This window comes from Mesocricetus auratus, unplaced genomic scaffold (assembly GCF_017639785.1).
Source record: "Mesocricetus auratus isolate SY011 unplaced genomic scaffold, BCM_Maur_2.0 Super-Scaffold_100023, whole genome shotgun sequence".
In the NCBI taxonomy this organism is placed as follows: Eukaryota; Metazoa; Chordata; class Mammalia; order Rodentia; family Cricetidae; genus Mesocricetus; species Mesocricetus auratus.
This window is the reverse complement of record NW_024429204.1, coordinates 5445402-5472151: the sequence shown is the minus strand read 5'-3', so window position 1 is coordinate 5472151 and position 26750 is coordinate 5445402. Positions and strand designations below refer to the sequence as shown.

General features: G+C 47.5%; 1 protein-coding gene across 2 annotated transcripts in view; it reads left to right on the top strand.

The window, feature by feature from the left end:
* Positions 1-26750, top strand: part of Dpys (dihydropyrimidinase) — a 96593-nt gene that overhangs the window by 48872 nt on the left and 20971 nt on the right. Inside the window, exons 8-10 of one of the 2 annotated variants that reach the window (XM_005072629.4) lie at positions 14684-14891; positions 24089-24217; positions 26324-26715. In XM_005072629.4, coding sequence (XP_005072686.1) covers positions 14684-14891; positions 24089-24205 — 325 coding nt within the window. In that variant the 3' untranslated portion in view covers positions 24206-24217; positions 26324-26715. Of the gene's footprint in view, positions 1-14683; positions 14892-24088; positions 24218-26323; positions 26716-26750 lie in introns of those variants that run through there. The other variant, XM_040730468.1, reaches the window with a different exon arrangement.

The following is a 26750-nucleotide window of genomic DNA, read 5'->3' as shown; positions in this document are numbered from 1 at the left end:
CACAGAACTCTGGGCTGGCCAGAGAGCTGCCTGAGTGCATCCTGCCAGGTAGCAGGGCAGGCCAGCGCAATGCCTGAACCTTTCAGGGTTTATTTCGGTTTAAGATTTCAGAGGAGTAAAAGTCCATGACAGTGGGAGGCGGGGCATCATGGTAGTAGGCGGGGCAGCAAGCTGCAGGTTTTTTAGTGAGATCAAAACAAGAACAATATACCTTGCAGGTTAAGGTTTTTGTTTGCAGTTAAGAGTAATTTCCTGCCTGGCGATGGTGGCGCACGCCTTTAATCCCAGCACTTGGGAGGCTGTGGCAGGTGGATCTCTGTGAGTTGAGACCAGCCTGGTCTACAAGAGCTAGTTCCCGGACAACCAGGGCTACACAGAGAAACCATGTCTGGATAAACAAACAAGAAAGAATAAGTCCCTCTTTGTCCTCTGCAGGTTAAAGTTTCTGTTAGTGGTTAAAAGAATAAATTCCTGTTTGTCTTGTGTTAAAAGTCCTTGCAAGTAAAGGTTTCCATTTGTAGTTAAGAATGAGTTCCTGGGCCGGGCGTTGGTGGCGCACGCCTTTAATCACAGCACTCGGGAGGCAGAGGCAGGCGGATCTCTGTGAGTTCGAGACCAGCCTGGACTACCAAGCGAGTTCCAGGACAGCCTCCAAAGCCACAGAGAAACCCTGTCTTGAAAAACCAAAAAAAAAAAAAAAAGCTAAAAAGAATGAGTTCCTGTTTCTTAGATCTAATGTAAACTGCAAAGCGTTTACATTAGGTTGACTATACTAAACTTGGGACCCCATTCACATGATGAATATCCTGACTGTTGTTCCTTCCCTGGCTTTGTGTTTTTCTAACAATGCAGCAGCCAATTCTTTCATCCCTGTAAACACTTTATCTCCCCCATAACAGATACTTCAAAAGGCCAGCAGGGCACGCTCTCTAATACCCCGACTTGGGGAGAGGCAGTAGACTCGCCAGTCCTCAGTCTACCCCAAAACAGCTTTCTTTAATTGGATAATGAGGATTTGGTCTCTTTTTTTCAGTCTTCAGTTTAACACAAGCCCAGCCTGGGCAACTTAGTGAGACCTTCTCAAAATGCAGAAGAAGAAGGGTGAAGGAATTGCCCAGTGCGGAGTGTTACATAACATGCATGAGGTCCTGGTTCAATCTCCAGTAGCCAACAAACAAACAAACACCCTCAGAAGCCAAGAAAAAGGGAGAGAGAAAAGGGAATTGATTTTAGAGACTCCCTTCTCCCCCCAGCGGGGAAAACTCTCTCCAAGAAAGGAATGAAAGACCAGAAATGGAGTTAAAGAGAAGGGATGGTTGTTAAGACCGCTACCACAGTTTAAAGCCAAATGTGAATCAAGCTTTAATTAAATACTGCTCAGGTGGATGGGTTCTGGCCAGGTCTGTACCCAGGTTCCTGGGAAACGGCCCAGAATCAAGTATGGCAAGGCTTTAAGAAGGAAAACCCATAATTCTTTGCATTTCCCACCAGGTCCAATCAGGGGCAAGCATACATCCTGTGTACCTCCAGTCTGTGAACCTCCCTCCCCCAAGTGATCAAGCACATCCTGGCAGATGGGTCAAACACACTGTTTAGGGAGTGAAAACGTGGTTTGTTACCTCCCATAAACAACAGCCTCCAGTGTTTCAGGAACTGTCTGTCCTTGGGCAGGAGGCTTGCAGATCAGAGGCGTTTTTGTTTCATGGATCCCTAAGGCATAGTAACTAAAACAAAATGTAACTTTGGCTCTCACACAGTTTTGTTTACTTGTGACCCATAATTAATTGTCAGGTTTTTAACTTAGTACCTAACTGGGCAGATAAGAAACACCCCTTGGGCAAGCAACTCCCCTGACCTTGGTAAAAATATAGATCTTCCTTTGATAAAACGCAGACACCATGATGGTGATAGCATTGGCCATTGGTGAGTTTTGGAAGAAAATAATGCCTTCACTACAGTAAAACCAAAAGAAGCATTCATGCGATCGTCATCGTGGATAAAATAACGACAGCAAAGAGCTTTAGAAGCTAGCGGGAAGATACCAAAGTAAATGGCCAAGAATGTTTAGAAGCTAGCAGGAAGGCCGAGAATGTGGAATCCTTACAGGCAACAAAGCTTGAAAGAATCAACAGCAGGCCTGGCGTGGCTTGTCAGTCACAGCTCCAGCCCTGTGGGAGGCATCTTCTCTCCTCTCACTGACGGGTCAGTCAGGTGCTACTTTGACCTCAAGGCCACCAGAATGTCCCTTGGATGCTGCATTGTGCTGAGCCATTAAATGGTTTTGGGTGTGATCCAAATATATTTTAGAGCCCTTTGAATCTCAGGTGCTCAGGTGTGAACTGTGGCCTCGGGGAAGATTATCTGGACACTGCTCTGTGAGGGTCTCCTCTGGGTCCACGGTAATGAGCACCTTTTGTGTGTGTGTGTGTGTTTTTTTAAGTTCTGCTATTTTAAAGCCGACTATTCCCATTGTATAAACTACTGAACACAGAGCCAAGCAGCAAACTCTAGCAAACAGCACGCTCCCACTCCGGTGCATAATCTTACCTTTCCTTTCACTTTTTGCTTTTTTCATATGTAAAAATTATTACCTTTCAACGGCAAAGCGCTTACATTTGAGCACTAAGGAAGCTAAGTACCTTTTCATTTATTTGTCACCAGGTTTGGGTTTTTTGGTTCCCCCCCCCCACAAAGAAACATCTATTCATGCCTATTGTTACTGTTTCCTTGGGTGACATAATACTATTTGTCTATTTAAGGGTTCTGTCACATTTCTTGCAAGCTCTCCAAACTTCTTTTGGGAAGTAAATGCTGTAGTTACTGGGAGGTGTTCTGGGTAAAGTGTGAAGTGCCTGTTACTGTTATTCAGATGTTGACCTCGTGAGGATCCTGTTCCTAACTCAGAAGCAGCACGGCTACAATGTCAGCTGCGTGGGCCAGGGATTTTCATCTGCTCTCGGCCCATCCACAGCTCCTAGAACGGGCTGGCGTGCATGCCGCAGGGGGCCGATAAACACACCCTTAAAAAATGAAGAATTTGCTACATTCTTTCACCGACATGAAGTTTGTTTTGTTTTCTTTATTTCCTCCCTCCCTCCTGGATGTGGGGCGATCTGGCTGCCACATCTGTCACCCAGTTGATCGACAGGGTTGATTGGGCTGATAGACTGGCTAGGCTGATGTCCCCTTTCTCCCTCACTCCTCATGTGCGCCCCCCCCCCCAAGCTGAGGGCCCTGTCTTTGGTCAAGGGGATAGGAGTAGCTGTGGTCCCCTGCTAGAACCTCCAAACAAGCTCTCAAGGTCCTGCCTCCCTCCCTCTCTCCCTCCCTCCCTCCCTCCCTCCCTCCCTCCCTCCCTCCCTCCCTCCCTCCCTCCCTCCTTCCTTCCTTTTCTTCTTTCCTTCCATTCTCCCTGCCTTTTGAAAGAACTGGTATCAGAACAAGACACCCCAAGACCAAGTTCTCAGCACAAAGGAGGTTTATTTGCCCCAGAGGGACAGATGACAGGGAATAAGCATCAAAAACAGGAGATGGAGGACAAGGGACAGGAACAAGGGAGCAGGGAGGGATATTTGCCCTGCAGGGACAAAGGACTGCCTCTGGATAGGGAATCTGTAGGCATGTCCTATAGGCAAATGGTAGTTTATAGAGGTAAAGAGGAGAAACCCCAGTGCTGGGATGAGGTGTTTAATTTTAATTGGGCATGTTAATTAGGTGTTAATTTTAGTGGGGCATGTTAATTAGGTGAGTCAAAGCTGGCTTTTGATTGCTGGACTCTGATAGCCGGACCTTGGTAGTCAGGCTCGGGAGGAGGAAGGGGCCAAATAAGGGAATAGACCTTGGTGCTGCTGCCTTTAGGAATGTAGCCTGATGGTTTTTATCAAGGAAGGGGGAATGAGAGAGACGGCAAGACCTGCCAGAGCTGTTTGTCATCTTCCTTTCGCTCAAGACCAGAGAGGAATGCAGTGTTGTGGGCAGGGTTCTCAGGCCATGGTCATGAAGCCGCGATCTTAAAGTCCTCAACACACAAAACCCACGTATGAGAACCTCGTTTCTCTAAGGTGACATCGCAGGCCTGATTAGCAATCTAACCTCGTTTATTTGAGAAGTGAGAGACAAGAAAGGTTTCATAATGCAGGGGCAGCGTTCAGTGGATTGATAAAAGACTGCAAGTTTTTGCTTTGTTTTCAATTTACGGACATCTAATTCCGGATATACCACAAGCCCACCGCTCTGCCTATGCCCTATCTATGACTTTTCTGGTACTCGTGAGGATATTATGTATGTAAGGAAGGACTGGAAGAAAGTATAGTACTATGCCTTCATAATGGTGGATTCCTTGGTGACTGTTTGGGGGAAAGGTTTTAGATAGACATTTATGCTGATTAGTAGATTTCCTATTTTAAAAAAAACCAAAACATAATGACTCATGGGCACCTGGGACATACCCTCTTCCCCAAGGTTGTTCTAACTTGTTCTGATGCCGAGTTTGCATGTAAGGTGCCCTAGTATTTCTGGGAAGATCTGGAGAGCATACCGTGGCTAACCTCTTGGTATTTGAACTACAAAGACTCCGGTTTGGTTAGTGGTGAGTTACCCAGTTTCTCTGAGTTAGGTCAATGTTCCCACGGGGTATAATGAGGATTAAATAAAATAATGTATGAGAGGCCCTGGCATCAGAGTCACAAAGATAAGCGTGCAGTAAATGGAAGCCATGACTAAATATCTTAGCATCACATTTATTTGGAGACGAACTTGACCAGATGACCTTGACCCGTAGGGACAGGCCTAGGTACCTGTGCCGCTGACCATGCCCGTTCTGACACCAGCTGTATGGAAATATAAGTGTGCACTTGACGAGGGTATTGGTGACTGTTTGTTGTGGGAAAGTACTTTACAAGAGAAACTGGCAACCCAAGTCAGTCTAAGCAGCTTTCCGAGACCAGACCAGAACCCTGAAGAGAGACAGCATGCTTCTCTCCTCAGCCCTTTATTCCATGCAGCCGGCACGCACCTGTAGCCACGCCCAAAACAGGCGTGGTCAGCGGCACAGGTGCCTGGGTCTCACACCACATTGACCAATAGCACCAACGTCCTGTTAATAAACGCGAGAAAGCCAAGTGAGTTCAAAGGTGAATGCTTTGAGATTTTAAAAGAGAAAGGGAAATAAATCCTTATAAGCAACAGTCCCAGAGGTAATCAGTCAAGGTTCAGTCTCTAGGTGCTGAAACATGTGATGTGTGTCTGTGGACATCCATGTGCTTCTCAGGCTTACAGGTAAGGTTGGCCTTCCGCATTTGGTCTGGGCTGCGGTCTGAAACTTTGTATCTGATGCTGGAGCCTGAAGTCCAGAGGGCAGGCTTCCAGTATGGAGAGCGAGAGCAAAGTGAATTACGGTCCAAGAGATCCCACAGACAGAGTGAGACCCGTTGGAGTCTTTGCTCATGTGTCTTCAGTGGTGTAATGGGGTATCTGCCATTGGTCCTGAACCCCAACGCACAGGTATGGCCCAGGAGCTAGAGCCCATGAAGGAGGATGGAGGGGAGGGTGAGCATTGCACGTCTAAGTACGCCCTACCTTCCCACCACGCACTGTCTTAGTAGATAGCCTCATGTTCTCTTTTTACTTCAGACAGGGCTCCAACGACAGGACAATTGACATGGATTCACCAGGGTAGCTTGGTGAATCCATGAGCTGACTGGGGTTACCCTGGCAGGAGGACTCACGAGGGGTTAACTCACAGGAGCCTGTGTAATCCCTCAACAGCTGTACCACCAAAATGCCCCCCTGCTGTGCACCAGCTGAGGACTCATGGGAGCTGTGTCAATAGAGCTTCCTGTGTAACTTCAGCCACGAGTCCCCTCTCCATGTCAGGTGTTTACTGGGTACGACCCCAGGGAGGGTCTCCTGCGATGGGAGATGTTATTCTGTGTATGTTTCTCTTGTTGGCTGATGAATGAAACACTGATTCCAGGTCGGGTGATAGGCGGGGCGTTCCAGGGACTTCTGCAAGATTCTCCCTAGGTGGTTTCGTGGGTGCCAAGTCTGACAACCTACGTATGCCACTCCCAGGACCCACCAGGGCTATTTTTAAAAAGACCCTATGAGTCCCCTTCCCACTGAAGTGTTTAAGCCTCAACAGGCACGCTAAGAATTTTGTGGTCACATGATTACTGGAAGGTTAGACGAGGTAATGTTAAGTCCTATTTCAATCATGTCATCAATCTAACCTGGACAGGGGCTTGGAGCTCTATTGCTACTCAGTAGATGACAAATGGTTAATGTAGCTTCATCAAAATGCTGTCCAAACGTTGCCAGAAGGGAACAAAGAGATCACGGTTAGCACTTGGAGCTATGTTCTAGAGACTGTAGTCTCTCTCTCCACTCCATTATTGGTCACTTTTTGATGAAAGCCCTCTGTGAATTTCTTCCAGGGTTTTAGCTTTCTGGTTCCCTGCCTGGTTGTACCTGTCCTAGTCCCTCTGCTATCAATTATGCTTGTCTCCTATGGTGGGGCAGGAGGAAAAATAGGTCATCTTCTTCCATCAAAAAACAAGAGTGAATTTTGAATGCCTCAGCTATTTCTTGGCCTCTCTTCTCGTTCCCTGTTTCCTCTGTGGAGAGCTTGTCTCTTTGCTCTTCTTATTCCAACAATTAATTCCCTTTTAGTCCTATGATTCAGAGCTAGCTCTGAGTATCACAGGTACCTGGCCCGTCAGGTACCTTCCCATAGGGTACCTCATAGTTTAACCCATTCGAGTCCCGTGTAAGAAACAATTCTTTTCCACCCAGGCTATGCCTGGGGGAATATGTCAAGAGATGTCATCTTGTCAAAGGGAAAACAGCTCCCCAGGAAAGTCACAAAATGATAAGGCTGAGCCCACATGTCACCCAGAAAGCTCTTTCTAACTCTCACTGACTGGCCATGCCAGTAGACTAGCCTTCCAAGACCTAATCACCGTCCCTCATCTCTAAGCACCTACCTGCTCAGTATTCATAGGATGTGCCTCCCCATCCTCTGCTAGCCTGGCTGGCTCACGCCCAATTCCTATTTCTTCACAACATTAAATTATTTTTAGTTTCCCATTTTCTGAAAGCCAGTGATTAAAATATGCAGTATTTATGTTAAGTAGCGGTACGGAAATTTGCTAATACCTTACTTCCATATAAATGAGGGTGCATACAAATGCCTTGTAGATGCTCAGTGCTGTGTGAGGTAAATGGGGTGAAGGACATGGTCCCTACCCCCAAGGTCAGAGTTCTAGCGTCTCACGCAACTTATGCCGTCACGATCTATGCCACCATCCGTGACCCGTATGGCAGCCAAGAGGCAAAGAGCAGAGGCACAGGGTCCGTTTATTCCTCTAAGTCAAGGTTTGGGCAGCATTTTTAGGAACCGGCATCAAACATTTTGTCACCATTGAGCATCAGTAGAGCTCCAAGCAACTGTCCAATTTAGATTGAGAATGTGGTTGAAGCGATGGACATCTTCTTTTCTGTGGGAAGCGATGGGCATCTTCTTTTCTGTGGGATGCTGGTGCAGAAGTCTGGAGAGAGAAAAGGAGACTGATGGTACATGGAGCAGCAACTTTGCTTCATAAGGACAATGTGCTTGAAGTAGCGCCGGTTAGCTTTTCCCGAGACGTGCCTACTCTGCTCCCCGCTTACGTAACTTGTCACGCCCATGAAGCTGACAGAGGAGGTAGTTAGAAATGTGTCCGAAACAGAGAGTTCTTCCATTGTGATCTCGCTGACAATGACAGGCCAATTCCAGCCAAGGAAATTTAGCATCTGAAGTCCTTTGCTTCCACACAGAAAACAGACCAAGAAGCACCAAGAAGGAAGGGAGTTCCTGTTTATTTTCTGGGGTGAAGAATAGTTTTGGCAACTGTACCCTCTTTTATTTGAGGGCTCCTCATGAAGCTTGGAGAGGGCAGTTGTTCCCAGCTTCTGAAGTGACACAAGACCCTATCATAACTCCTCTCTGTACCATGGGTGAAGAATTAATCCTATTTATACCCCAGTCTCCCTCTGTAGCACAAGAAGAATAATTGCACCTACCTCCTAGAGTATAGAAAAGATTTAGCAATGAACTGTTACCGTTTTGTGTTGCGTGTCCAAGGTGTCATAGCGCGAAGGAATGAGGTATGCTTTTAAAGACGCCACTTATAAATAACCCTGTCATGGTCCCTGTGCTTTTCTTCCTGTCTTTTGTTTCTCCTGGCAGTCCCATAGGAATCCATTCATGCTATGGGTAAGATGAAGGAGTTAGAATGCAATAGGATGCCTAGACAAATCACTTTTGGGGGGCTCACAAAGACCCTCCCTCTACAGAGCTCTCTTGGGATGCTCCCTGGCAGGGCTGCCACCTGGGCTGGCTTTGAGGCTCAAGAAGACCCCCCAAAACCCACAGTGTTCTAAGGAAAGCCCCTCCCTCTACAGAGCTCTCTTGGGATCCTCCTGGGCAGGGCTGCCACCTGGGCTGACTTTGAGGCTCAAGAAGACCCCCCCAAACCCACAGTGTTCTAAGGAAAGCCCCTCCCTCTACAGAGCTCTCTTGGGATGCTCCCGGGCAGGGCTGCCGCCTGGGCTGGCTCTGCTTCTGAGATCCTCTCATCTGTGAGACAGGCGGCTGGCTGGCTGCTTGGAAAGCCATTTGCCAAGGGACACACTGTTTCCTCTGCAGCTGGGATGTGAGTGGCATCAGAGCTGTTGACTAAGTCAGAAAGCAGCCTAACGTTATCTTTGAGGCCTCTGCCTCCCTGTGGGCATGGCCAGCCTTTGATTATGTGTAAATCTTAACCGGGACTCAGGAAACAGAAGGGGACGCACCCTCCAGAGTGAGACCTGCCTGCCTCTCCTGTGATACAGGCTCAGGGTGAGCTTGGCAGAGGTCAGTGACCAGAAGAACAGCCCCGCTGTGAATCTGCTAATGAGGAGACAACAGCCCGGCGACACAATCCACTGCAGGGGGAGAGGGGTGTTAATCACTGAGCAGCCAAGACAGCCATTGGCCAGTAATGAGATGGAAGGGTGTGAACAAGATTTTCCCACATTCTCACCTTGTGAGGTCCCTTGTGAGGTTGGGAAAAATCCCTGAGTCTTGCAGTCCTCTGCCCCCAAATGGAAGAAGCGTCTTACCCGCATTTGTATCCCTCCTCTAGGCAGATTGGCTTGTAATTCTCTTCTCCATTCAAGCCACTGGCCTCACAAACATCCATGCAAATTCAGCCTCGTTGTTTTTTCCCTGCCTGTCTGCACTATTGAAGTCTCTAGAGATTAACATTCCATTTCCAGGTCAATGATTTCGTTGTGGTTGTCGTCGTCATTTTTTTAAAGTATTTTTAAGATTTATTTATTATGTATACAGTGTTCAGTATGCATGTATGCCTATCTGCCAGAAGAGGGCGCCAGATCTCCCTACAGACTGTTGTGAGCCACGCATGTGGGTGCTGGGAATTGAACTCAGGTCCTCTGGAAGAGCAGCCAGTGCTCTTAACCCCTGAGCCATCTCTCCAGGCCCAGTTGTTAGTTTTTAACGTCACATCTAAGAGGGGATGTGAGGCATTTGAGCTGAGCTTATTCTACTTAACATAATGTCTTATACTGGTCTCCATTGTGTTGCGAATAACGAGATTTTGTCCTTCTTTGTGGCTGAATAATATTCCGTTACCGGGTCTCCATAAGCATGGCATGCGTAGCTCCTCGTTACTGGAGTTGTTCTCCCAAGGACGCACTCTCTGGCAGTCTTTGACTACGGTAGCCGACTGTGCTCACGGACGTAAAGATACTGTCTACGGAATGCCAAGGGGAACCTGGAGGCTCGGTCACTGCTTTGAAGGGCGAGAGAGTCCAGGCTATCCCGGGGCAGCCTATAGCAGGGTGTGGTCTGGGGGGGTTGGGTGGGGCTGCACCCTCTCAACGCTTCTGTGTTCCTTATTACTGGGAAAGAAGACGTCCCTCCCGTCTCTTGGCTCCGAGGGTCTCACCAGATCCTGTCCAGCGAGGAAAAGAGGAACACGGGAGTTCTGGCCTTAGAAGGTGGGAGAAGACTCCTCAGGGGCTAGTCCCGCAATGCTCACCTCCGCCCCACCCCTGGGTCTGTGGGCGGGGCCTCCTGAGAGCAGACTATGCCGCAGAGACACACAAGGCTTCTCCATCTATCACCTCGTCTGCTGACCCTCACTGCAAGTTACTGTTGACTGCAGTCAGAGGCAGGACAAGCATGTCGCTGCTTTTGTCCCTGTCCCAACGCTGCCCACTTAGCCGTAACGCAGGACCGACCAGATTGTAAGAGAAGACTAAGTCTGATCTGGCCTTGACCTTCACACCAAAGGCAGCATCTTTGGGAAACCTCTAAAAGCTGAGGGATGCCACGTGCGGGGAGGCGTTTGGAGAAGGATGGGACTGCTGCCGTGAGCTGTGACAGCAGCCTTAGATGAGGCCGAAAGGCCATGCAAAGACAGCGCCCATCTCTTTCTTGAAGGGCCAGCTTGCAGGTGACCTCAGACTTGACATTCAAGGACTCCAAGATTTATACTTTTTATTTTCCCAGACAGGGTTTCTCTGTATTGTTTTGGAGGCTGTCCTGGAACTCGCTCTTGTAGACCAGGCTGGCCTCGAACTCACAGAGATCCGCCTGCCTCTGCCTCCCAGGGGCTGGGATTAAAGGCGTGCACCACCAACGCCTGACTCACATTTATACTTTTGAGACTGCTGTCAAAGGAGGATTTTTGTCAAACTCCCAGAGGCCGAAGTAAATGCTCCCTTCCTTTCATTGTGTTTGCCAAGGTGTTCTATCACAGAGACTAAGACACAGGGCTGTACATATACAGAGTGCTCTCCAGAGCGGGAACTGTTCCTAACCCCCTGCAGTGTCTCTGGGTGTTGAACTGTGTGAGCCTCGGGCAAGTTCTTAAACAGCTGTAATGCAGATTCACCATTGGAGAAGCAGAGGAATAAGACTTAGCTTATACTTGGCCATTTCGTATGTATAAAGCACCTACTGCGTGATGGGCGTCAAACAACCTGTTCTACGACTCACTAGGAAAAGAGCCTGTTGGCACATTTAAATCAGGGCTGGGCTGTGGTGGGGCCCTGCCTCAGCTTGTACGGAGGCCCTGAGTTCCATTCTCCTAACTGCAGAAATAAAAATGAAACAAAATAAAACTCAGAGAAACTGAGGCCACGAGAGAAGAAACCGTCGGTTTTGCCAGAGCACCGGGGTTGGGTTCTGGGATCCGCAACTCTTTCCGTCACTCATTCAGAACAACTGCAGCCGTTCAGAGGCTCTCGTGTGACATGTGTCATGATTAAAGCAGGGCCGTTGACTGCCACCCCCCCCCTTATCATTTCCTTGAGAGAACACCGGCAGAGGGCAGAGTTTTAGGGGGCAGGGCGTAGGAGTGAGGGGGGTGCGTTCAGGGTAACTTTCTTGCTGCAAGCTCAAAGATGCAGACTGTGAACACTCCTAAGAGTCACAGCTCTGGCTGGAAGGAAAGGATGGGTGCCGATGACACCCTGTCAGAAACCTTCCTTGTGAAAGCGGAAGCAATTCTTTTAGCTGCCTTTATATAACGGAGACTCCCTTAGATGGTCTCTGATTGTCCCCTTTCTGAGGGTCAGGGAATCAAAGCAATGGCCTTTGCTTGGCGTGGAGCAGAGCAATCCGATCTGATGTTTCCCATGTGGATCTCCTTTTTAAAAAATCCCACCACAAGTCGCAGAAAGGGTCTAAGCACCCGGATCCACGCCCCCACCCCATATTTCCTTTCATATCTGTCTGCATGTACACATGTTTTTCTCTCTCGAGGTGGTGTGCATGGCCCGTGGCCTGCTTTCTTTCTGTTTAGTATAAAATATTTTTGCTCCCCTGGAATATTCCTCTTATCTTCCACAAATGCCAAATGCTCCATTGAAGAGTCAGTCACTGGGGAATTGCTACGCTTCGGCAAGCGCGTAGACGGCACTGTAACGGCAGCCTCTGTGTGTAGACCGTTCTGGATCCATCAGGGGGCTCTCCTGCGTTTCAGAGGTTCCCCCCCTGACTTTTCCCGTTCTTTCTCCCCCACTCCTTCATTTCTCCATACGCATTTTCTTCCCTCTAAACACTCCTGTAGACACCTTGAACTCTCCTTTAAACTCATGGCCTCTTTTTAAACGGATTATTTCATCAGCGTAAATCTTTTCTCCCTTTATTGAATATATTTATATGTATATATATACATATATATATCTTTTTTCTCAAATAATATATCCTGATTATGGTCCCCCCCACACACATTCCTCCCCTTCCATCCGGGATAACCCCCTTTTCTGTGTCTTACTAGAAAACAAGCAGCGTTCTAAGGGATGATTAACAAAATAAGGCAGGACAAAAACTAACGTCTTGGAATAGGACAAAGCAAACTAAAGGAAAAGAGCTGAAGAGAAGCCGTAAGTAGCAGATATAGATGCAGAGACCCACTTAGTCACACATTCAGGAATCCCATAAGAACACTAAACTTAAAGCCGTATGCACACACATACACACACACACACGCACAGTGTGTAAAGGACCTATAAGGGACCTATAGGGTAAAAAGCGTTCAGCCTACCCTCAAGAGGACTTTGTTTCTCCAGTTAGACTCCCATGGAGAAAACTGAATTTTCACTGGCAGGCGGTTATCAATTGGAGATTGCTTCTGGGTAGGGGTGGGGCCTGTGTCCCCTTCTCCCTTCAGCTCCCTGGGACACCATCTGGTGCAAGTACACACAGGGTTCAGCATGCATTGTTAACCCCTTCACCTTGTCGGATGGCAACGGCAACCTCGCCAACGCATCGGTCAGCGCACTTTTTTTCTGGACTGCCGAACTTCGTCTATTTTGCAATATAAGCAAAGTCTTTACAGAAATGTCCGGCTTAAGCGTCTTTGAGAACACCAAGTGAGTAAGATCCAAACTTGAACGGTATGGAGGGCAGATCTAGAAGACCTCACGAGAGAGAAGATGCTCTTGGTCCTTTCATTCATCCCACCGAAAGGCAGAAAGGCAGAGCTGTGTCGTCTGCCCTGTGATCTTCTGAAGTAGCCCTCAGAAGTGGCTTTTACGGCTTGCCTCCCCTTTGCCTCCTCTGTTCCTGCTCTTTCACGACAGCGCCTTGCTGCTGCTTAAACTGCTTTTTTTAAAGCTTGTTTTTAAGTTTGACTTTGATAGATTTTATTAAGTGGTAAGAGCTTGAGATCTGTTTTTCCTTCTTTTCTTTTTGCTTTTTAGTTTGTTTGTTTCTGGCCTCCATTCCTAGGCTGCAAGAAACCCTCATCTGACAGGCTCACCTGGGACGAGGGTCCCCTTGGAGTGCTGGAAAGGGCCAGTCCAAGAGCATCCTACTGTAAGAACCACAGAACTGTGGCCATAAATCTTAGGAAGGTGGCATTCAGGTTGTGGGAATATTTGACACACACTGTAAGAGTCACAAGAAGACACTCAAACCCAAAGTCTGGCCTTCCTCTAAGTTGTTTCCTTGTTGTTGATTGTTTGCTTTCTTTTTAATCTTTTATCATCAATTTATATCCTATCCTAACTCAGGCTATGGGTATTCATTTTCCACTCAATAATCGAACCCTTGAAAGAGCGCTTCCCTCCTCAGTATACAAAGCTATGGTTATATTTGTATTTCCTTCTATTCGGCAGCGAAATGTTCTGTCACCTGTAAGAGCCTTTTGTTGTAGCATGTAAGTAACATCTGACCCAGCAATTTTATCCCTGGGCTGATACAATGGAGAAGCATTCGCATAGCGGATATAAAACACTCTTTCCACCAAGCGGTGGTGGCGCACGCCTTTAATCCCAGCACTCAGGAGGCAGAGTCAGGTGGATCTCACTGAGTTCATGGCCAGCCTGGTCTACAAAGTGAGTTCCAGGACAGCCAGGACTGTTACACAGAGAAACCCTGTTTAGAAAAAACCCAAACCAAATCAAAACAAAAGAAACATTCTTTCCGAAAAATGTCGTGCGAGGTAATCTGTCAGTTAACTAGCTATTTAGACAGTCCAAAGTGTGCATCAAAATAGCAAGTTGTCCACAGCAAATACACCGTTTTATCTGTCAATGTAAAAAGCAAAATTAAAATAAGCTACTGGGTTTGGTAGTAACTATGCAAACGTGCAATACAAAATGATTATTTTAATACATGTATTCCAATTGTTCTCAAATGTCTGATTTTGCCATTCACAGGGAAGTTTTTCAAAATATATTTCTTTCCTTCATAGCTAGCTAGTAAATTCATTTTAGTAAGTAAGTTCTCCCTGGAAGGGCAGGAGTAAAAATGGGTCAACTAAGCCTCACCTGTGTCTGTCAGGGTCAACACCCTGCAGGGCCAGCATGCCCATCTGCGTTCAGAATGTCTTCTGCCTTAAAAGGAGGGGATGTGCTCTCCTTTGAAATACTTTTTTAAGTCTCAACATGACAGGCAATGCCCTTTCCCAGTCTACCTTCATCCGTTACATTAAAGATGTGTCTCTTGGGTTTTCCAGAATATAGTAACTTTGTAATAAAATGTGAGCGGTCTGTTCTGTTCTGTTTTGGAAGCTCCTGGTACCGTAATGAAACCCCGCCTGGCTGAATTTTCTCCTAAATCAGCGCTCTTGTAACATTCTCTATTCTCCGGTGATGATCTGAGCTTGTTCTGGTTTTGCAAACGCAGGAGGATCTCAGCCCAGACTCACCATCAGGCCGTTAACTTCAACATCTTCGAGGGCATGGTTTGCCACGGGGTGCCCCTGGTGACGATCTCTAGAGGCAGAGTGGTGTATGAAGCAGGCGTTTTCAGCGTCGCAGCAGGAGATGGGAAGTTCATCCCCCGCAAACCGTTTGCTGAGTACATCTACAACCGAATCAAGCAGCGAGACCAGGTGAGCCAGCCCCACCGCAGTGACCGGCGGCGCCCTTTAGCCTCCCTGGGTAGCAGGTTTGTGATTTATTTTTCCTTATGGTGGCATCATGTCACAGTGGGTTCAACATGCTCCTGTTCTAGCCGGAGGCTTGCAGATGTGTCTCCTACAGGTTGCTTGAATCCCTGGACCCTCCCCAGGGTAGGGACCTGTTATTCACCTTTGTGGCAGTCAGGTTCTTCCAAGAATCAGGCCACAGGGATCCAGGCACTTAGGGGGTGGGGATTGTTGGAGACACGTGTGATAGGAAAAGGGAGCTGTGAAACACTGGGAGCCAAGAGATTGCAGTTGAGGAGCGATCTGAGAGAGGTAAGAAGATGGGAAAGTGAGGGACCAGGTGTGGATGGCTGTAGGACAGACCGGGCTGGGCTCTGTTTGGGGACAACTGAATCACCTCTCAGGCTCCTAGCTCCAGATGGCGCCCCCAGTCACTGGCTGGAGCTACTGCGAGGGGCGTGGCCTGTCTGCACACCCTTGGGGACCTTAACTCAGCTTGAGAAACTGAGCTCTCTTGAGCTAAAAATCTGCAAGGTGCTTTCTCAGGGTAATCACGAGAGGTAGAGTTTTGGGGAAGGGAGATCTGAGATGAATCCTCCCCATTGCCTAGGGGTGTGACCAGAGCAAGTTCCTCGACGTCTTTGGGCTCCGCTTTCTCACCTGAAAATTAAACATTTCCACCCTCAGATAAGATTTTTTTTAATGTCAGAATTAATCCATGCCGATCCCGTCTCTTTGCTTTCCCATAACTGATTCTGTAACGAAGGCCCACAGTCTTTGTAACAACTCAGTGACAAGCAAGAAGCAGGTGGATCTCTGTGAGTTCGAGGCCAGCCTGGTCTACAGAGCGAGTTCCAGGACAGCGTCCAAAGCTACACAGAGAAACCCTGTCTTGAGAAAACAACAACAAAAAGGGTTATTTGTTTTTATTTCATCTTGAATTTTCATATTTTGTTTGTACAACAATTTAAATATTTTTTAATTTCACCAAATGCACTAAAATATTGTTTAAAAAAAGGCTAGGTGAAAAAATTTAGATTTCTTTATTTTGAGGGTGAGTTTCTGCTAATGAAGCCTCCCAAGACTGTCTGACTGGCCTCTCTTTTCCCAGCAGGGTCACTCATGCTCACCCCCCACAGGGTCTTTGTAACACATGGATTCCTTCCGGAACTTACTCCTCTGTCCACCTTTCAAATGTGTATTTCCTTCCAGAATTCTCTAGTTGTTTTTAATTTAAGTTCTTATGGCCTCTTTGGTTTGTAACATCTTGTGAATTTATTTGCAGATTTCCAAGAGGCCATTATACAAAGTACCTCCAAATTTCAAATAATTTCCTAAGGTTTTGCTTAGGTAAACCAGTACTCTTAAATACTTTAAATTCCTCCCAACCATCGAAAATCTATTTTTATCTCCCCCCCCCCCGTTTTTTTTCTTTCCATGGTGGGTGACACCCAGAACAGATCCTAAGCCTACATCTCCTGCTGGGCCAAACCCTGGCCCTAGAGTTCTTTGTACAGTGTATCTCAGTCAACAGGGATGGTGTTTAATATGGAGTTGAGTTTGCTGTGGGACTCATTTAGAAATGCCAACACTGACAGCAAGGATCCCAGGTGTTTCTGCTGGTCTGTGCCATAAGTAGAAGCAGTTCTAACACTAACAAGTGTTCCTGAAGACACACCCCACCGTTGTGGGATTTCCCTCCCTGTTCCGCAGCCACCTTGCCCCAAATGAACACACAGACGCCATAATAGTTATGAAGAACTAGGGCTTCTTATTGGCTAGCTCTGTCTTAATTATTAACCCATTTCTATTAATCTAAGTATTTCCACATGGCCTTATCTTACTGGAGAAGGGTCTGGACCTCTGACTCCCTTGGCAGCTACATGTCAACTCCTCTCTGCCTACACTTCCCAGAATTCTCCTCGTCTCCTAGCCCTGCCTATCTTCCTGTTTGGCCAATCAGTGTTTTATTCATCAGCCAATAAGAGAAACACATACAGAATAGCATCTCCCATCACCACACTGCTAAGGACCAACTGCGACAGCACAGTCAGGCAAGGGTGGTGGCTTTCCCTCATTTTAAAGATCAGGAACCTGAATATTCAAGGAACCAAGGGGCTAAGAGAGAAGTCTCAGATGTTAAGAGCATTTGCTGACCTTCCAGAAGACCCCAGTTCTGTTCCCAACAGCCTCTCTCATCAGGTGACTGGTGACCTCCTGCACCCTCAACAGTAAAGGACCCAATACCGTCCACCGGCACCTCCACCCATGTGACATACACAAGATAAAAATAAGTGCCTTTAAAAATAAACAAGTATTAGGGCTTGAGAGATGGCAGAACAGACAAGTGCACCTAATGCTCTTTCAGATGACCCTGGTTCAGGGTTTTAGACCCAGCACCTACACGGTGGCTCATAGCCAACTATAACTCCAGTTCCAAGGGATCAGATCCATTCTACTGGCCTTCCTGGGCCCAGACACATATGCAGGCAAACCATTTATACACATAAAACATCTTTGAAAAATCAAATACAAAGTACAAGACCATAAATATAAAGGGATGCGGAAACAATATTTTAAATATTTTTTGAATATAGGTAACTAATCTTTCCAAGAACTTTTAAAATAAGAAGATGAGGCACTAAAACATCCTTAAAATTTACATTTAAAAGTCATTCGAGGAAGAGTTTTAACAGGAAGGAAAGAGGAATGAAGACAGTAACAGAAATTTAGATATTTCAAGTTTCCTGAATGAACAGATGCCATGTTATTAATTCCTTACCAAACACAGAAGAAAGCTCTTTAATTTCAAATGGATTTTACCCCTGGAAGTTTTGTGTATTTAGAGCACTATAATTTTCAACAAGGATTGAAAATATGAGCCTTCCCTAAGCTATTCTCAAAGCCCTTCTTTCTTTCCTGTCTTCGGTATTAAGCAACTGCAATTCTGTCAGGAGAAGACGGTCACATTGCAGTTTATAGAGAAATCAGAACAGCTTCCCGGAGAAGAGATGTACGGCTCCAGGACACTGCTGCCAAAGCTCTTGTATCTTTGCAGCGATAACCATAATATTCCTTCTAGATAAGAGAAAATCGAGGGGATGACTTGGACTCAGTCCTTGGAATGGGTGTTTTTCCATCATCTCCAGCATTACAGTTTGTCAATGCCTTTCTCAAGGTGGCAGTGTGAGAGTCACTTAACTCAGGTCACCAACTGCCATACAGTCCTGATCCATGGGATTGACGGCTAATGTCAAGCAAAGGCTAGGTGTATGCTGGGACCTGTGCACATATCTATCCACGCCCTCCTTCACGTCAGCTGGAAGCTTGTCAGCAGATATAAGCCTTATGCAAGCCCAGAATCTGAACCCCAAATCACCAAGAGACCCGTTCCGACACAAAAGCAAAGAGTCTTTTATTGTTGCTTAGCGAGCTAACTGCATTAACTCAGGCCCTTCGTCTGTTCATTGTGTCAGACGGCGGGAGAAGGACCCCCGAGAAACCCTGAACCTAATTGGGCAGAGTAAGGGGAGTGTCTAGGGGGTCCGCCACAGTCTCAGGATTAGTGAGCTTCCGGGCTTGGGCGGTCCATCCTGTGTTGATTGGTCAACTGGTTGCTATGGCTCATAGGCCCTCCCAGGGCGGTTGCCATGCTCTGAATGTCACTGTTGGGCACTGGTTCCTAAAGCAAAGTCCCGCCAGCTGATTGGTTTCTTTCGAGGAGGGCATCTGATCTCCTAGTAACTAGGGCAGGCCCAGCAAGCTCAGACACGTGCTGAGTCAGAGGCCTATGAGTCTTTTCTGCAGCCTGTGATGGCGGCTGAAGCAGGGGGCTGGGTGGGGGGCTGGGTGGGGGGCTGGGTGGGGGGCTGGTCCCTTCAGTAAGGGCACATTGGCTTCGCAGAGGCAGGCAAGTGCCGCAACTCAGATGTTAAGTACGGAGAGAAAAGAAGAAGAACCCTTGCTGTTAACTATTTTCCAGACCATTGCTGCTTGCTGGAAGGAGACTGTCTCTGAAACCCGAGATCGTTCCAGAATCTGAAACAACTAGGACATTTCAAATGCCAAATTTCATAGCTAGAGTGCCCAACCAAAATACTTCAAAACATAAAAATTGTCTAGTCTCCAGGGGCAACTCAACCTGTGCTAATTCTTTGCCACATCTAACCATTCAACATTGTTCGGCCGGTAATATTTATTGAGCATCAATTGGGTGCCATAGTTTAATTCTTACAACCCCGAAGATGAGTGGTGGTGGTCCTATGTTACAGATTAAGAGAAGGAGGCTCAGCACATGCCTTTAATCCCAGCACTCGGGAGGCAGAGGTAGGCAGATCTCTGTGAGTTCGAGGCCAGCCTGGTCTACACAGCGAGTTCCAGGACAGGCTCCAAAAGCCACAGAGAAACCGTGTCTCGAAAAACCAAAAAAAAAAAAAAAAAAAAAAAAAAAAAAAGAGAGAGAGAGAGAGACAGAGAGACAGAGAGGGAGGCTGGCAGTTACGCATATTAATCATAAAGTTTCAACCCTATTGAGTGTATAGCTCCTCCTCCTATGTCTCAAATGGGTTCTCAGTCGTCCATCTGTAGTGTGTAGGGTCTCAGAGGAAGCCGGGCGGTTGAAGACAGGGTTTAAATGAGTCCCCCAGACCCAAGATAAATGATCAATAGGTATTTATCAGGGAAGCACTTACACAGATAAGAGTAAATAACTGCCACAGTCTTCCTGCCCCAGAATATGCAGTCTCTGCCCTTCTAATGCTCTCTGAAAACCAAGAGAGGCAAGTCAGTCCTTCCTCTACCTTATAATGGGTCAAGTCTGCACCTGAAACCACGCCCAAAGGGTGTGGCCACCACCACAAGTTCACTGGCAAGGCAAGATGCCACTTCTGGCCGGTGGTGGCACACACATTTAATCCTGGCACTTGGGAGGCAGAGGCAGGCAGATCTCTGTGAGTTCAATACCAGCCTGGTCTACAGAGTGAGTTCCAGGACAGCCTCCAAAGCTACACAGGGAAACCCTGTCTCAGGAGAAAACAAAACAAGAAAACAAAACAAAAAAACAGAGGAGCCAGCCCCGGAAGTAAGAGCATTCAATGTTGTTGCTCTGTCTTTGGGCAATAGCTCACAGCATATTTTAAGAATGATAACATGTATCTGTTTTCATTGTTGAACCCTCTCTCTTCTGTTGAACCCAGGAGCTGTTCACATTGTAGTGACTCACTGGGAACCACTGGGTAGCTCAGCTTGGTGTGTCCGAAACCCTCTGGCTTCCCCAGGGGTTGGATTTCATCCTCAGGCAGCTGTCATTCATTCTGCCCGCTTGAGGTCAGGCCAGCGTATGCTGCTTGGCATTTGGAGTTTCTGTTGTTTTTATGGATGTTTGAGTGTCTTGGTCCCACGGGGGAGGAGGAGGGGCATGGTATCAGTTATTCCATTGAAGTCTAGGGAGGCTTCTCTATTGTTCACGATACTTTCAGAAATCCTATCACCTCCCATTCCACCCTCAGTAGACAATGCAGCCGCATTTTCTACCAATTTACTCGCTCCTCTTCCCCCGATCACCTAACCGAAACGCATGTCTGTAATTATGTAGATATGACGATGATTGAAATGAATGTTTATTCATAGCACTGCATAGAATTCTCATTTTGTCTTTCTACTAACACGTCGCAATGACAATCCTAATTAAATATGATGAACTCAAATTGAACTCTCATCTGCTAAAGCAATCTGCCCATATTCTGTCAAGCGAGGGCTATTTTTGCTTTCTGTGCCACTTAGGGCAGTCTTTCACACGTATTTACCTCCAAGCCATCTTATGTGATTATCACTGTTCAGATGGAAACCACTGTTGCTGAGGTGTGATGGCCAAACCTTGACTAGGGTGTGCTGGAGAGGCAGCATGACCCGTGCCAGATGTGTCCAGAGCGCCCCCGGCGTCTTGAGACTCAACTTGAGAGAGCTGATGAATAATTTCAAATAATGTTGCTCTCAACAGAATAATGAAAAGTTCCCAGAAGCCCAGTCCCCAAGCATCCTCCCCTCACTTCACAAACACTTGTTTATTATCAGGCATGATCCTAGGTACTAGGATACAGGGACCAGTAAGCCAGCAGTCACTGATGCCAAAGGATTCATATCCTGCATCATTCAACTCTAGCTCCTAGTGTGTGCCCAAGTCTTCGTTCATGACCCACTTTCCCCCACCTCTTCGCTGTGGTCTTCCAGCTATTTTTACGGGGAAATCTAGAATGGAAGAGATAGAGGCTGGAGACCAAGTTAAGAGTCATCAAATATAGATTTAAATTCCCAGGTCCAGGGTCACCAAGGCAACTGTCGGACACAGAGAAAAGTACTCAGGGACCCCAACCTTCAGAGATCAAGGTCAAGAGAAAACAGCCAGAGAGCTGGAGAAATCTGGCCAGTGAGGCAGAGCAGAGAACAAGAGTCGCTGAGGTGGGAGTTTGATCCCACTACTGGGTTCAACCCGGATCATCTCAGCCCTCACCTAGGCCCATGGGTTTTACGTTGCACTAAAAAATCTGCTGAGAATTAAGTCTGCTGGCATCCTTTAGGTAGAGAAATTGGGGTGGAGTCTGTGAGCCAATAGCATAATCTCTGAACATTGAACCCCAGATCCTGCTGTATCTGGGTCTGTGTCATATTGGCACTTCCTACTTCACAATGGAGGAAAGGGTGGAGACTCGATTTCCTAACGGTGGTAGGTGGCTACGTTTACTTAGAAAACGGATGTCCCCTGGGCTTCTGACAGCACGCTGTCGGTGGGTTCTGCAGGGCGAGCGCCATTTTGTCTTCGAGGCTCCAAGATGCACACAGAGTAGGAGCCAGGGACAGCACAGAGATGGATACGACTCGAGTCTAGTCAGGGCAGAGCTTCTACAACCCAGCTCTACGGAAAGGAAAACATCAAAAGGTTGAAAGTTACGGGAAGCGTAGGCTAGACCTTCCTGCAAAAGCCCGGCATACGGTGTGGGTCTTGAGTCTGCGGCTAGGATCCGGGGAAGGGATCTGCAGGCAGCTGAGCAGCCTGAGGACATGGGGAAACACGGATATCTACAGTGTGATTTGTAACAGTAACAAAACTACAGCAATGAGGTATCGATAAAGGTCATTACACGGGGCCACCACAACACGAGGAACTGTATTAAAGGTCACAGTGTAGGATCAGGAAGGTCGAGGACCACTGTGTTGGAAGAAGCCCACTGTGAATGCCGAGGACCCGGCACCCTTGGCCTGATCACTGGTGTTGTGATCTGTTCCCAAGGTGCTCAGAAGAGACAGAAAGTAGTTGAAGTCCAGGAACTCTTGTAGAAAGAGGTATCGGGACAGGGGCTGGGGAGGGCCAGGTAGCACGCAGATGCATGCACAAATGTCTGCCCGCTTATGCTAGTTTCCCCGGAGCACTCACTGAAGCACACCACGGGATTTACCGAGAGGAACCGAGAGAAAGGCAAGGCCGGTAAGCAATAGGCCAGACAGGGGGGAAGGAGAGTGTGGGAAAAGAATCTCGGTTCGCTTGCAAGGCCTGGTTTATGGCTGTTACCATGGTAAGCGTCATTTCCACTTTCGGAAGTGCCCTGCTTTGGGTGGTAACTGTGTGGGGTGCAGTGGCGCGTCATACCTCCTAGCTTGGCCGTAGAGCCACAAGCGGGAGAGGCGTGCCAGCGAAGGCCTGAGTTAGAGGAGGCAGTCAGAGACCATGGGGCCGGCTAAGTTTAAAGTCCCAGATGTGACAAGAGCATCACTTGAGTGGCGCTAATGGGAGACAGACGCTGTCTGGATGTCTCAAGAAGATGGCAGGGCCAGGATGAAGGGAAACCGTGATGAGAACCCAGGAAAGCCTCTGACCGACCTAGGAGAGGGCAGAGGCCCAGCCTGACGCTCGGAACGAAACGTGCTCCACCTTCCCCAACCAAAGCTGTCTGTGCCCTGCTCTGTGACAGAGTGAAGAGAATGCTTTGCCTCTGGAGCATCTCACGTTTCTGAGAGATGGGTTTCCTTCACCCTTTCGTGGATGAGGATGCAGGCCCAGAGGCATTTACTAACTTGTCAGTTCCCCACAAATAATGACTACCCTGGTCCACTTCAAAGTCCACACCACTGATCAGTGTATTAGTTTGAGTCTCCAAAGTGCAGCCCACAACAGTGTGTGTGTGTGTGTGTGTGTGTGTGCTTACGTGTGTCTTTGCATAGTACCGTACAGACAGAACATATTCCGTGCTTGGCAATGCTCCACATGCTTTATGTGAAACCCGTCAACAGCCCTACAGTGTAGTACAGCCTTTCACAACAGCTAGTTCTAGGGGAGCTGGAGCAAGGGATGAGGAACTCTTCAAGCCACCCAGCTCCAGAGCCCACTCTTGTAACAAGTGAAGCTGACAGCTTCTCGGTTCATCAACCAAGATACATGCATGTCTGTAAACACAGTGATGTGGTTACTTCCCGTGAATTCTTTTGCTCACAATGTTCAGAATGCTCTTCAAGTTCCGAATTAACTCCATGTTAGCGTGCTGCCTTGTGGGTCACTAAAGAGGTGAGGTCCCGGGGAAGGCCTGTTCTGTGCCACAGCAACCAGGAAAGCGGAGAATATATGTGAAGTGTTCTACTGTGCAGCCAAATGTCTGCAGAGTTGTTGGGGGAGAAGAAAGAACTCTGGGACTACAGGCAACTGGGATAAATATTGCTTTTTTTAAAAAGAAAGAAAAAGACAGAATGACAAAAAAGAGCTGAAGGGAATGATATAAAGTTACAAGAGTGTGCATTCTTTTCTTTTCCCAAGGAATTTCTTTTCTTGCTTGCCTATGTGGGTGTTTGGATGTGTGTGGACACAGGTACATGCCTATGTGTGTACACACGTCATTCATGCTGAGGCCCAAAGTCTACATCACACGCCTTCCTCCTTTTTTCTTCCACTTTTGCTTAATGAGGCAGGGTCTCTCGCTTGAGCCCAGAACTCACAAATTAGCTAGTCTAGCCAGCCGGCTTGGCCTGGAGAGCCCATGTCTCTGCCTCTCTAGGGATGAGGGTGAGGACGTTGGATGCACATGGTAGACCCCACAGGGTTATTGCTCCCACGGATCATAAAGGGAGCTGCGGCCAACTTGGAATTCAAGCGAGGGATGAAATGTGTTCTGTTTCAGACCTGCACACCTACCCCAGTGCAACGTGCACCCTACAAGGGAGAAGTCTTCACACTGAAATCCAGAGAGACGGAAGAGGATGACGGAGCAGGGACCAGGGTGCAAGGCCACTCTTAATCCAGGTGCAAAGTAAGTGTTCCAGCATGAGTACCAACAGACGAATACCTGATGGGGGAGGTCCTTCCGTATGCTGTGAATATGAGTCTCCCTTATTGGCTGATGAGTAAAGCTGTTTTGGCCAATGGACAGGCAAGATGCAGCCAGGCAGGAAATCCAAACAGGGATAGAGAAAGGTTGTAGGCGAGTCAGGGAGACACCATGTAGCTGCTGAGGAAGAAAGAGGTCTGGGTATCACCGGGAGATACCATGTGGAGATACACAGATTAATAGAAACAAGCTACTAATTAAGAGAGAGCTAGCCAATAAGAAGCCTGAGCCATCAGTCAAGCAGTTTATAATTACTGTAAGCCTCTGTGTGTTTATTTGGGACTGAACAGCTGTAGGACCCGGCAGGACAGAAACTTCTGTCTACAGTTACCAGCCCATAAACATAAATTAGTATCTTTCTTCCTGGACCCAGTGTGAAGCTTCCTAGAGCTTAAAACTGGAGGGAACACTGATAAAGGTCTTGATGATGTAGAACGTTAGATGTGCATTTTGATCGACAGACCTTGAGCCAGCTAGAGATTCATTCTCTAGAACGTTAGGGAATATTCCAGAGGAGACCCCAGAGGATCTTCTCTGAGTACAAAGCGATTGGCTAGCTGCAGGCAGAGAGCCCTGCCAAGAGAGCAGTATATATGCTTCATGGTCAACATTTACAGACCAACTAGCACTTGATGTGGGGGGGGGGGGAATGAATCTTAGTATTGTAAATGAAGTGATAGGCTGTGATTTAGAATGCATAAAAAATGAATAAAATTGAGGAAATCAAGGGAAGTTACATAACTTTTTTTGGCATGGGAAGTTTTATTGAAAGAAAGGGAATGGGAAAAGGGGGCAGGTCTCCAGGGACAGGAGGGGTGGAAGGGAAGAGAGAGGCAGAGAAGAGACAGACAGAAAGACAGACAGACAGGCAGGCAGACAGACAGACACACACACACACACACACACACACACACACACACACACACGCCTGCCTTTTCAGAGGAGCAGTGCGGGAGAGAAGAGCGAAAGTTACACAACTTTTTGAGAAACAGTTTCCTGGTTGTGTCTGACACTCAGTTTCTGGGGGGGGGGGGTTGTAGCCATCACTAGGCAAAGACATCTATGGTGGGTCTGTCCTGCGCTGCCTTTGGGCATGCAGATCTTTTATGTTTTGAAATCCCTATTTCCATCCCCCCCAGTCTCTTTTCCCTCCCCTGTTTTCTGTTCCCACTCCATCAAGTCTCCACTAAAGGACAGCGCTACAGCGTTAGTGACTCTGTGATGTCACTTCCACTGACTTTAGTAAAATGTCCATTTCCCCCCTTTTGGTGGCTTTACCAGATTCGGATGATTTGTTTAAGCTGTGACGTGTTTCAACACGTAGAAATCTGGGACGACCTACACTAGCCAGCACGTTCAGCTCACAGGTCATGGGACAGCCATTAGTACAGCCCAACACATGATTATAAACAAGCTTAAAACGTCTTGAGATGCTTTTTGTGTGTGTGTGTGGCTGTTTTCTTGGTAACTTAATGGTGTGGCTCTCGGCGTAAACCGTAAATGACAAATGTCACAGGGGCAATGCCAAAGGGTCAGGCACTGCTGCTGGAAGTTGACCCAATCGATGGAGGTATAGGTGTGTGTCAGCTGGAGCACTGCTGAGCGAAAGGTCCGTCTTTTCGCACGCACGCATTCACGTCTGACAACCCGTGCTCCCCTGCTTCAGCCTCGTGACAGCGGGGATTTGGATAATGGGCCCTGGGACACTGCAGGCCCGCCTCCCTCATGCCGAGCGCTCTCCCATTGTTGGGCATTGTCATTTTTAACAACACCAGCCCCCAGGCTTCAGGATTGCTGTCATTCCCACCTTACTGGAATTATCCTCATGATGCAGAAAGATTATGTTTAAGACTCCGGAGATTAGCGAGAGAAAGGAACAGGGCCGGGTGTGATCATGTGTTCCTTACAGCTTTTGTAGGAACAGGCTTAGTGTTTACTTTGATTAGAACATTTCTTGGTGTTAGCTTGAATTCAGTCTCTCTTTGCGAGGGAGAATGCCACACCGAGTGCCTTTTATTCTCTTCAAAGGTGAAGTACAGCAAAGGCCCCCTCCCTGCCACGCTGTCAACCCCTGGAGAAGAGCCTGTTATTTCAACTCCCCAAGATCCTTCAGGAAAAATAATCGCCCTGGGCCTCTTTGATGTTTCTCTCAGAAGCAATAGCTGTCTGCCTCACTGTGCCTTTGTAGCTGTGGAAGATTGAAGATATAAATGAATGTTCTTGGGGGTGGGAAGTCTGCGTGAAGATTCATTGAGGACTCTTCAAATGTCATCCTGCCTTACACTAGGCTTCTTTCTTTGGGTTTTTAAAGATGACTTTCTTGTGTAAAGGGCTTGTTGCTCTGTTTTAATGGCTGCCTTGGTTTGAAATAGCACTGCGATTGTGTATTTGATTACAAATAATAAACACTGGGAGCTTCATTTGGTATTCTGGTTTCTGAGTTCCATGTGTCACC